Genomic DNA, 12,089 nt, shown 5'->3' on the forward strand with positions numbered 1-12,089 from the left:
TGAAGAAACTGAAATTTTCTATCCCGAAAATGAAATTTTAATTTCAGTTTCTAATCACCAAATACAATACTCAATTTCAATCCTCAATCTCAGTCCCAATTCCAGAAAACAAATGTAGCCGTAAGGTTTTCAAATTTTATAATCTCATATATCTTTAAATTGAGGTTATTGAATTTTACATGATCTGCCATTTTATGTCACCCCACTTTACTAAAACATTTGTTAAATCTTTCATTTAGTTTATTTTGAAAAATGTTAGATGACTAGCATTTTCTCCTTGTATTTGGCTCACATTTGAGCTAACAATAACTAATTCATATTTTTGTTTTCTACCAAAAGTATTAATTTCCTAACATTTCCCATTTATTTTTATGTGCGCCATCATCCTTAATGTTATTTGGCACACACTTGCACACACATTCAAAAAGTGAGAGGAAATAAAAAAGAAAAGAGGGGAAAAAAAGTTAAATAGCTGCAAGAGCCTGCAGGGTTGATTTATTCATATTGTCAAAAAAATTGTAATGATCTTCATCTCAACATTGATCTTTTTCTATGAAGGGAAAAAGAAAACAGAAAAGATTAATCGTCTTATGAATGAGAATATGGTTGCAAGCTAAAGTGTGATTGGAATACGAAGCCCATCATAGCTCAATTGTACATCAAGGCCCTCAGATTCCAATAATTTTGTAAGATAGTCATTCACTTCTTCATGATCCATCAGATGCATCATACCTTCAAATTGCCAAACAAGGAGAAATTGAACATAATTGTGCTAAAAAGAATTACATGGAAAATGGAATGCTGACTTCCAGCATTTTTAAAGTTATTTCTCCTAACAAGGATGCTCAGGCTAATCAATGTTACCTGTAAAGAGTGTCCTTTTGGGTTGAATTTTTCGGACTTCATCTAGCGCCTGAAATCCGGAAGATCAGAATACTGTTAGAACTGGACTTAGAAAGAGAAGAATTTTTACATTGTATAATTCATTGGTGGCATTTGCTAAGAACCCTGGAAGGATTATCCGTCGACGAGGACAAAGACAGTAGGATGGCAGAGATACTTTTTTCACGTCCCTCCTATTTTCGAAGTACGTAAATTAACTTAACATGTACTGTCCCTTTGCTTTGGAAGTACAAAATATTTGTTTCCATCCCCTTGACCAGAAATGTTTTTGTTCCTAACATCTTGTCTCCTTTGTTTCAGGACAATAACCAAACACTAGTTTCCCATATTTCAAGACTCTGTAACTAATCCCCTTCTCATCCTTTGTTTGTATTCCTACATATATACATTAACGTTACTTCATTTCTCCAAGAAAAATTTAACAAATGTAAAAGAGGTTACCCTTGGAAGTCCAAAATGTGTGGCAGAGGAGCGATCAGGCCGTAGAGCGTCCTGTATAAATCGTACACCATATGAGCAACAGAGAAATTTGTAGATCATATGTTTTTGTTATTTAATGTAAAAATGAAGCAATGTTTATGACACAATAGATAGGATGGTAGTGTGAGTCACCAATATTAGAATTTCACAATCCTTCAAAAGCGGATAAGTTTCTTCTGGAATATCACTGACATCACTGCATATTTAGACATAAGAATCAGCTCATATATATTGATGGACTAGACCGAATTGCAAGAACTTTTCTGCTTATAGTCAATAAACAAGCATTACCTTATGTAACAAATATTACCGAAACGAAATCCAAGGGATCGGTAACCTTTGCCATGCCACACTGGTAATGGAGTAATCTGTAATTACAACAATCAAAGAAAATCAGAGCCACACACCATGCACAAGACACAAACATGGCCAGAAATCAATTAATTAATTGAGCGATAAGTGAGAAGATAAAGGATCTGTTTGTGCCAGATTTTCAAAAAAGTGATTTTACAACTTGATTTCTTTATAAAGGACTAAGAAACAAACTTAGAACTATTACAATTCTTAGTAAGATTGACCTTCAGTCCATGTACAGAAAATGGTTCTTCAGATATAATATTGAATTGCAAGTCTGAGACAGCAGCACCAGTCGTGATGACACTAGTATCTACTAAATAATAATGGGTACTCTTCATCACCTGCATATTTCAGTGTAACGAATTCTTAAAAGAAAATCCTCAAGACATATCTCAAGAGTTGTTCATTCAAGTAACACATGGTGAATGAGTCAGGTGGTCATTACTCATTAAAAATGAGCCATAAGCTTTCATTCTTTTTCCTCTCAAGGATAACAGAAGAGGAACTCCAAATCCACAGCATAAGGGAAAGTAAATATGCAAAAAGGACAAGTCAAGCTTATTATGCTCCGTCCTGAAATTAAAATATTTGAGAAGGAAAAAGGTTTAAAACTACCCTAAAGCATTTCTTGTGCTGCTACACTAATTAAAGTAATGCAATAATCTTAAAAGTGCAGGGTATTTTTGAAGTCATCACATGTGATGTGAAACTTCCCAAATCCCAACCATGTCTGATTTCAAAAGCTCACGGTGAATAATATTTGAACACTTGGATTTAAAAAGATAACATTTGTAAGAGATTTGACAGAATTTTCTGACACAACTCTGACCTTCAGACTATAGAAAAGGAAAATTTCATTTTGTCAGAAGACTGCTGTATTTGAGGTTTCAGAACAAATCCCTTTCAGGTAGGATAAGAAAGCTAGATACAGTATAGTACAAAATTTGAATCCTCCTGAACTTTGAAAAAGACTCACTCAGTTGCTGTATAAATCTTTTTTACCTTCAATATAATTAGTTGCATAACTTCCACAAGAAAATCCAGAGAAAGCATTAAGACTAGATATATATTGCTCATGAAATGAAATGATGATTTCTTTAATATATTGCAAAGATGTAAGAGGCTATTCCATCTTCTTTATTCCAAAAGTCAAACACACAAAAAATAACGCGCAGAAAGTAAAATAGAAATTTTAATTTTAGAAGGGAAGCATAGGAAAGTGGACCTCAAAATCACGCTTGGCCACATATATTGGAATGTGTGGCTGAACATTGTTTGTCCAATCTCTAAGATCATCAAGACCTTCGAAGAAGATAGAAGCAGGGTCAGATCTAAATGACCAAGCAGACTTATTATTTGAAGCAAACATTAGACTTTTCATGTTGATATTACTTATCCAGAGAGGACTAGAAAGTACTGTCAGAGACCTCCAATTGCATCTGCATGTGAATGAGTGATAATTACTGCATCAAGTGTTCTTATCCTGAAAGAAAAAACACTAGTTAAAGAGAGATAAAAAGCGAAGTAAAACAATTGAACAACAAGAAGAACAGAAAGAAAAACTGCATTAATACAACAAGAAATGCCACTGCTGCTATGACAGAAAATTTGTACTCGTATTTTAATGTATTCTCTCTTAAACTGCTTAGTATCAAAATACAATCTAGCTATTTGATTATCCCTCTTTATTTTGCATGGGTATTTGGTAATAACACAAACCACTACTCATGCTCCCATGCTTGACAATGAATAATAACCTTACCAAATGCCACTATTCGTATGTCTTATTCAAATACTTTACCCACCTACCAGTTTATTTACCCTCGTTATTAATATTGTATAATATTTTCAAATTTCCCTTAATTTTACTAAGAAAAATAAATAAAAAGGGCAGTCTATTGAAAAGCATCCCGTCTTACATAGGGTATAGAGAAGAGTCACATCTAAATGGTAATGTAGGCAGCCTAATTTGATACAAGCACGAGTGGCTAATTCTAAAGCTTGAACCAGTGACTTTGAAGTCACATGGAGACAACTCAACCGTTGCTCTAAAACACCCTTTCTTCAAAGAAAAAGAAATAAAGCAGACAAAAAGAGAATCCATCTCAAATAACTACATAGAAACAGCTTAAGAATTTAACAAGTGAACTAACCCAAACGCAGGAAACCATTGCAGAGCACTGTGATAGAAAAATCTGCAATAACAATAATAATAAATTGTAATCAACACCCAAATGAACCGCACATGATACAATGTTGTCGGGCTTTTCCTTGAAACAGATTTTATAAATGCCCTAAAATCAGAATTACAGTTTCAGAAACTTAAATGTACCTGTTCAGACATCACACTATTTCCTAACACACAGAATGTATATATAATGACTAGACAGCTCAAACCTAACTAATATCCATATATCAAAGACTATAACACAAGGAAAATTCATTGACACTCACAATTCTATAAGGAACATGCATATTGTAGATATCAAAGTAGATCTAGCAATTCAGTGTTTCAATTCATTGAAGGCTTTTCTATCGCAGAAAGCCAGAAACATTAAACTTTCTTCAATTATTCATAGATCAATTTTCAGCTTCTTTGGCATATAATAAAATATATACTGGAAGCAGTTTGAAGGAAAGCTGCAAATTTGACCATGCAGGAGTAGTAAAGCCACCCTTTACAAATACACTTTTTTTCATCTAGTCTAACACAATATACATGAAGAAAACCCTACACCATGGAACAATATCTCTTGTTCTCCAATCATTTGTTTGTTTGCTTTACCAAGAAGACCAAACCAAATATCAGCCATCACTCCAGCCACGAACATTAAGGACAGAAGTGCATCAGGTTCATCCAATCCTCTTTCCCGCCTTCCCGGGTATTGATCTTTATTTCTATATTATGTACACTCTTGGCTCCTTCCCCGCTTTCCAACTTTCTAGTTCGTCCCTGCTTCTTTCCACTTCCCCTCTCATGAAAATCTATACTTCTTCATCATTACCCCAACAATTCTCTCCATTATGGACCTAAAATCACGCACTTATTTCCAGCAACTGCAAGCGGCATGCCACAATATCTCAATTCTCAAGTGTCCATCAAAGTTGTAATTACACATCCCTGAAGGCCATTGGGAGCACCTTATATTCGCAGCCTAAGTTCTCAACAGTTACCTCACTTGTTCTAATAACTACCTGCATAGGTCTAAAGTTTTATTATGATTCATTGCTGCATCAAAATATCCCAAAAAATTTAACTAAATCATCTATTGTCTGCTTACTGTAATCCAGCACGTGTTCCAGCAAGTCTTTATATGTTCAAAAACATTCTAAATTTTGGTGATGGGACAAATGTAACGCCATCATGAAATCGTATACTTGGACTAACATCAAAACAAAATAAGTAAAAAGCTCATCCTAATCCCTAATCTAACATAATTGCAGATCACACACAGACAAAAACTTACTTTCCAGCATCTATAAGAATGTTGTGAGTTCCTGAGGAGCCCGGGTGACGAACGAGGATGCTTGTGTTAAGTCTCCTATTCTTATTGCCCGGCTGAGCAGCCTTTGAACATACCTACAACAATCATGAAAAATAGAAATCTTAACAAAACCCTAAACATTCACTTCCATTGCAGCAAAATCTTAATTATTTTTACCAAAAAGTTTTTTTTTCTTCATTGTACCGGACATTTTTTCAGAGGATTAGTCAAGCAGCTAACTCTAGGTATCCCTTCACTGGTTCCAGTCCCCATGAATATAATCTCTGCCTGATCACCAGGTAATTCAACCCCAATATCTCCATTTGCAGAAGCTGCAGCAGCAAATAGAATAAAGGCAAAAAATCAACACAAATTTCACCTAATTCCATATCAAATTAAGAATCCGAACAATCCAAAAGCATAGTTCTAGCTTCAATTAAATAATATCAGAGTACAATCATGCAATCAAATTATGATAATAAATAAATAAGTGGAACAAAATTGGAGAGTAGTTAGTTAGATAGTTACTGGATTGGAGGCGAGAGTGAATGGGAAGGAGAAGAGAGATGGAAGAAGGAGAGCGCCAACGGGAAGAAAAGGGAAAGCGATGAGGAAAGGGAATGGAGGCGAAGGAAGGTGGGAAAAGCCGAATGGAGGGAGCAACCACCATTGCTAAGCAGACCAATCGGCTTCGTTGGACGCGCACACTGAATACTGGATCTTACTTTCTTTCTGTTGGGTGTGTCAGAGACACTGCAAAAGTATTCCTTTTCTTCGACCTGATTCTTCCGAATCTTTTTTTTCCAAAATAATTAACTAAAAATTAAATGACAAATAAATCCTTTGAATTTTTTTCTTGTGGACATTTTTGTTCCTAATTATTAAAAAATATTTTTAAATCTTTGACCTTTTTAAAGTAGCGTTTGTTTTGAAGTATTCTGACAGAGATTGAAAGACTGGAACTTAGTTTCATATTTTGTTGATCTAGAGATTGGTACTAAAATTTCAATCTCTGCCTCCAAAATTTCAGTATTTCAATACTTCCAAAAAGTGGAAATATAGGAGACTGAAATTTTTTGAGACGGAAACTAAAACTTTTAAAATATTTTATACCTAAAATACCCTCATTTCAAGTAATTAATTCCAACTTTATCCTTTGTGTAAATTAAATTAGAATTTCATCTTTATCTTAATTTTTGTCTCCCATTTTACACCAAACACAATACTGAGATTTATTTTTGTCTCTGTCTTTCAGTCTCTGTCTCTCAATCTAGCCTCTTAGTCTCTGTCTCTTTTTCAAACGCTACCTAAAAGTTGGACGGATCAGTCCCTCCGTCCAAATGTCTCCGTCACACCAAAGTCTGACATGACTCCCGTAATGCTTGTCACGCGTACGCGTGAATTCAGCAAATCCACATTTCTTCATGAATTCTCTACTTTGCATACTTTTTTTCATTTCTTTCAAGTCATTCTTGCCTTCAAAACTTTAAATCATTCAAACAAACATATCAAGGCATCGAATGGGAGAAAAGTAAATTAAATTTAGCCATAACCCCATCACCCTTGAAAAGACCTATTGATATGTGTATCCATGCATTGAATATATGTTGATTGGTAGAAGAAGAGCAAGTCTTAGAAAGCAAGATTAGTAGAGAATTGAAAGAATCGACCTTCAAACACTAGAGAGATTAGAGTGTAAACACTTCCGGTTCCTTGCTTTCACGAGCTTTCTTCTTGCAAGTATATTTATACTTTATTTTGAGATTTGAATTAGTGGAATTCATAAATCATCATACTATCTTAGTCCTACTTGTTCATATATGTTCTTGGAGATTGAATTTCTCCTAAATGTGCTTAATGATTGAAAAAATACTTTCTAGGCTATTAAATTGCTAAATTTAATTTATTTTCTCCCATTCGATACCTTGATATGTTTGTTTGAGTGATTTAAAGTTTTAAAGGTAATAATGGCTTGAAAGAAATGGAAAAAAATATGCAAAGTGAAGAATTCATGAAGAAATGAGGATTTGCTGAATTCATGGCGACGCGTATGTGTGAGAGGAAGTCTGCCAGGCGACGCGTACGCGTGACAAGTATTACGAGAGTCACGTCAGACTTTTCCGTTGGATCTGACGGAATCATTTGGACGGAGGGACTAATCCGTCCAACTTTTAAGGACGTCAAGGAGTTAAAAGTATTTTTCAATGGTTAGGGACAAAAATATCTGCAGAAAAAAAGTTAGAGACCTATTTGTCTTTTATTCTTAAGTAAAATATAAATGGGTAGTGGACAAATTAGTCTCTAAGTTTTTAATTTATGGACAAATTTGTCTCTGAAAATTAAAAAATATAAAATTGCTCTTTACCATTCAAAACGCATGATGGATGGATTCTTTTGTGTAAAGTGCTCCCTCAAATTTAGCAGAGACCACTTATATTGCACTTATTTGACGTGTTATGTGCCTATGTGTTAATACAATGTCGTTGAGGAAGCTTTGTGTGTTCATTGTAAAAAAAGTTGACAAATAGATTCTTATTGCCTAAAACGCCACCGTTTTAAACATTGAGTGTAGTCCTTGCATTTAAATGTAATTAAAAAAAATCCATATGAATTCCTATAGTTGCCCACAAGGCCACAACGATTATAGATTTATTGGTCCAAACTAATTTACAAGTTTCTTATAGATAATAAAAAGTTTTTTTCCCCAAACGCAGACATGTATTATTATATTACTAAAATAATTGAAATTGCCCAAATTTGGACTTATGATCAGAATTTGGGATCTCCCATAGATTGTTCAGCAATAGCGAAAAGCAATAATAGCATAGCTTCGGAATAATTGAAAGGGTAACAAGAAATTAAAGAAGATCTTTCAAAGATTAGGGCTCAAACTTCTCTGTGGGTTGCGTTGAAGTTCGTTGCATAGCTTTACTCCTCTGTTGGTTTGTTTGAAGACTCTCAGATTACTACTTTTTCAGACACTCTAGCAGGTGATAGCAAAAATATTAAGCTCAAAATCACTATAGTGCTATTGTGCTATCTTTTCTTTCATTTGTGTCTACCACTTCCAGAAGGTTGTCATTCTTTGCGGCTGTAATAAGTAGTTAATAGACGTTCACTTTCACACTTCTTGAGCCTCAGTACAATAGATTAGGCAATGGGAGGTTGATTCCTCTTCCCTCTGGTAGACGGGGCACTCCCCCAATGTTTCTGAAAACCAGCGGTGAATATTTTGTAAAACTGGAAGGCAGTCATGCAGCAATTTCCAGAAGAAAATCTTTATCTTATAAGGGATTAAGAGTCTCCACATTCCCTTCCACAAGGAACTTTGTCTGAAGTAGTCTGAGTAGCTTTCGATTGGGCTGTGGAAGAAATTATAGGCAACTTTATACCCTGATGCAACAGAATATTGCTGCGTATTACTCAGAACCCAATGTAATTTGTCTTCATCTTCCACCAATTGAATTGTTAATATTCGATTACTAATGTCCACAGGAAAAATCTCTTGGATGAGTTGTTAGTTCTAGCTTCTCTATTCTTGGTTTATTAAATCCTTCACTCTGAAAACTGGTAATGTTGTGTTTTGTAGGTACACTGCCGGAAGTAATGTACAATCTGGATGTAGCTGCTGAATCTTTGACTAGACCTAGCAGCAAAAAGGCCGCTATTCCTGCTGACTAGCTTATCGTGAACTATGCTACGCTCCATTCGCTTGCTTGTTACTCATTGTAACTCCGCATTCATTAGCTCTAAAGCCAAAAAACAAGGCAACTTCAAAAGCTTACTCTTATCCTTTACTGTACCGATAGGTATGGGAGCTGGCCTCTGATGGACTCAAACTCAAGGCGAAGGTGCATGAGGAACTAAGACGTTGCGGATCTCGGGCCTTCTACAGCTTTTTGGCACAGCCACTAGTGAAATATGTAGAGCATAACTCCTCCTTCATGGAGGAGTGCTGGTGCAAATAGTCCCTCATTATTGTGTAAAACTCTGAGATAGGCCGATTGTCTCAATATGCAGCAGGGAGCTCCTAGAACACCAAATAAGCAATGGCAAGGCTGACCTATCTTTTCTTTCTTGCTTGTTAGAATTGATATTGAATCAAAAGGAGAAGAGTAGCGACACCGATAGCAAATTACACAAGAGGCGAAAGCTTTGGAAGTCGCTCGAGAGATGGAGGTAGGCGAAACACATGACTTTACAAAGTACGATCGATGGTGGACGGAGGGTCTAAAGAGATCTTACAAAGGAAGCTCCCTAGAACTAGAGTGAAAGCTTTCTTTCGAAGTCATCAAGAGAATCTTAGCCAACTGTTGACTGGCTTATGAAAAGCACTTTAAAGACACTGATCCCAGAGAAGACATAGGGCCTTCCTCGGTAAGACAGCGAGTGGATTTGCAAACGCTGCCAGAGCAGGGAGAATGTAGGCCTATCACAACAGGCTTCCAATCCCCCTTAAGGTATAGGGGTCATGGTGCCGGTAAATTGGTGTATAGGCCATCTTGGTCCAGTTTAGAATTGACCTCTATTCTAAATCCCGCTTCCTTGTTAGCTGGGAACCCCCTCCTCTATGAAGTAGAAAATGATCGATCGAAGATCTCCATTGCAGCCCTTTCTCTACCACTTTTCTGTCTTCGAGGACACTTCTCCATCCCAAAAAGGTAATACTCTAACCTCTGCTTTCATTACATTAAAGTATTTAAAGTTTACTAACAAAAGATATGATGCAATTTATACATATCCTTTATGCATATGCACCATTATATATAAATTACTCATGATCCCTAAAAAAAGGGTGGTAAGACAAAAAAAAATAAAGAAGAAGACGCGCAACAACCTTTATCGATGCTATTTCATCACTCATGCATTTTTCTAAATTAAAAATGAAATTAAACATGTAAAGAATATAATTTAAATATTAAGAAGATTCAACATGTAAAAGAGTTGTGATAAATTAATTTGTATGAGATAAAAATGATAAAATTTATAATAAAAAATTATAAAAATTTAAATAAATAGGAACAAAATAAAAGAAATTTAAGAGATAGAGTACAATAACAAATACTAAATATTTGATAATTTATTAAAAAAACAAAGAGTAAAAATAATGCATCATAAGAAAAAAAAAGTATTATCGAATGGAAGAATAATTAGTAAAAAAATGAGATTCTCTTCTAGCATATATGAATTTTTTGCATGAATAAGTTATAAAATAAAGAAATAGGTAAAATAAAAAAAAAGGAATGAGATTGTGTTTTTTCAATAAGTTAAAAAAATATTTATAATTATATAATTAATGGTGACCATATAACTATTAGACAATAAATTATAAAAAAATATTAATAAAAATATTAGATTTGATATTAAAAAATAAAATAATGAATAAAATTCTAAACTTTAAGATAAAAATAGTTAAGATAAAGAAAATAAAAAAACTTTTAATTTGGTAAATAATGACTCAAACAGTGACAATAAATTAAATCAAGTAATATATATTTAAATTAATTAAATTAAATAATAAATGTAGTGAATTAATTATAATTGTTTGGGCTGCGTTGAATAAAATATTTTAAATAAATAAAAATATCTTATAAATATATTATGCAAAAATTGTAACATTTTTAAAAATTATTAATCAAAATACATAATACAAAAAGATACAAATTAAAATAAAATAAACCTATTTATTATAATCAAATCAAATAATTAATATAATTAATTAGTTATAATTAATATAATCAAATAAAATATTATATAATTTGATACTTATCTTTATTAAATCAAATAAATAATTAATTATAACACTTAAAAATCAATAATTAAAATACATAAAATAAAAAATTAATGCAAATAAAATAATTTATTTATTTCATTCAAATCAAATAATTAATATAGTTGAGTAATTATAATTAATGTGAGCAAATAAAATATTAAATAATTTAATATTTATATCAATTAAATTAAATAAAAAATTAATTTATTAATGTGTTTAAATAAATAAAATAAAATAAATAAAAATACCTTTAAAAATATGCTACATCAGCTATATTATTAATTGAAAAAAACCTGATTTTAATAATATTTAATAGATTTGCTTGACTTATGGTTGATAAATGAATTAGTTTCCAAAACCGAATCTAGTGTCAAAATTCATTAACATAGTTGCATTATTACTTATTAGCCATTAAAAATGTAAAAACATCGATCCATAGATAACAAAGAGATCAATTTAAGTGTTTCATCCGAGTGACCTATTACTCATTTTCAATAATAAAAAAATCTATAAATAATTAATTTACTTAAAACCTTGTGTACATTCAGAGAAAAATAGTTAAAAACGTAATTATCCTAAAGGAAAATTATCACGTATTCCACTGCAAAAACTGGAATACGATATTTCACGTACGAAAAGTTTGCCAAGAGTTATTTGTCTTATAGTGAAGGTGGAAATGACAAAAATAACTCCACTTGTAGAATTGATTTGTCACAAAAGACCAACTCAAAAAAAAGTTGGCTAGTAGCTAACAAGTAACAAATAATAACGTATAATAGAAAAGTTACTTTATTGCAGATATTAGCCCACAATTATTATGTTCAAATTTAATTAAATGGAAATTAATTTTCGATGGATCTATATATAAACAATATCATAAATAAATGATATAAATTAATATAATAAATAAATAGTTATAATTTCATATTTTAAAAAGTTTAATAAAATTATGTAGGCCATTAACTATATTATGTGTACATACTAAAAATTAACTATTTACATAAAATATATATTAAAATATAAAATATATATTAAAATATAAAATATTATATATATTATATATAAATATATATAATAGTTAATTTAGTGAA

General features: G+C 32.5%; 1 protein-coding gene across 1 annotated transcript; it reads right to left on the minus strand.

Moving 5' to 3' along the window:
- Positions 1-460: 460 nt before the first annotated feature.
- Positions 461-6,005, minus strand: LOC130947737 (putative hydrolase C777.06c). Its single transcript, XM_057876442.1, has 12 exons — positions 5,754-6,005; positions 5,430-5,557; positions 5,208-5,320; positions 3,894-3,935; positions 3,168-3,223; positions 2,966-3,042; positions 1,962-2,081; positions 1,675-1,751; positions 1,516-1,579; positions 1,345-1,395; positions 865-913; positions 461-732 (listed from the first exon to the last, which is right to left on the minus strand). Exons 1-12 carry the CDS (start codon positions 5,893-5,895, stop codon positions 614-616), a joined length of 1,038 nt encoding a protein of 345 aa, XP_057732425.1. The 5' UTR covers positions 5,896-6,005; the 3' UTR covers positions 461-613.
- Positions 6,006-12,089: the final 6,084 nt, after the last annotated feature.

This window comes from Arachis stenosperma, chromosome 9, assembly GCF_014773155.1.
Source record: "Arachis stenosperma cultivar V10309 chromosome 9, arast.V10309.gnm1.PFL2, whole genome shotgun sequence".
Taxonomy (NCBI): Eukaryota; Viridiplantae; Streptophyta; class Magnoliopsida; order Fabales; family Fabaceae; genus Arachis; species Arachis stenosperma.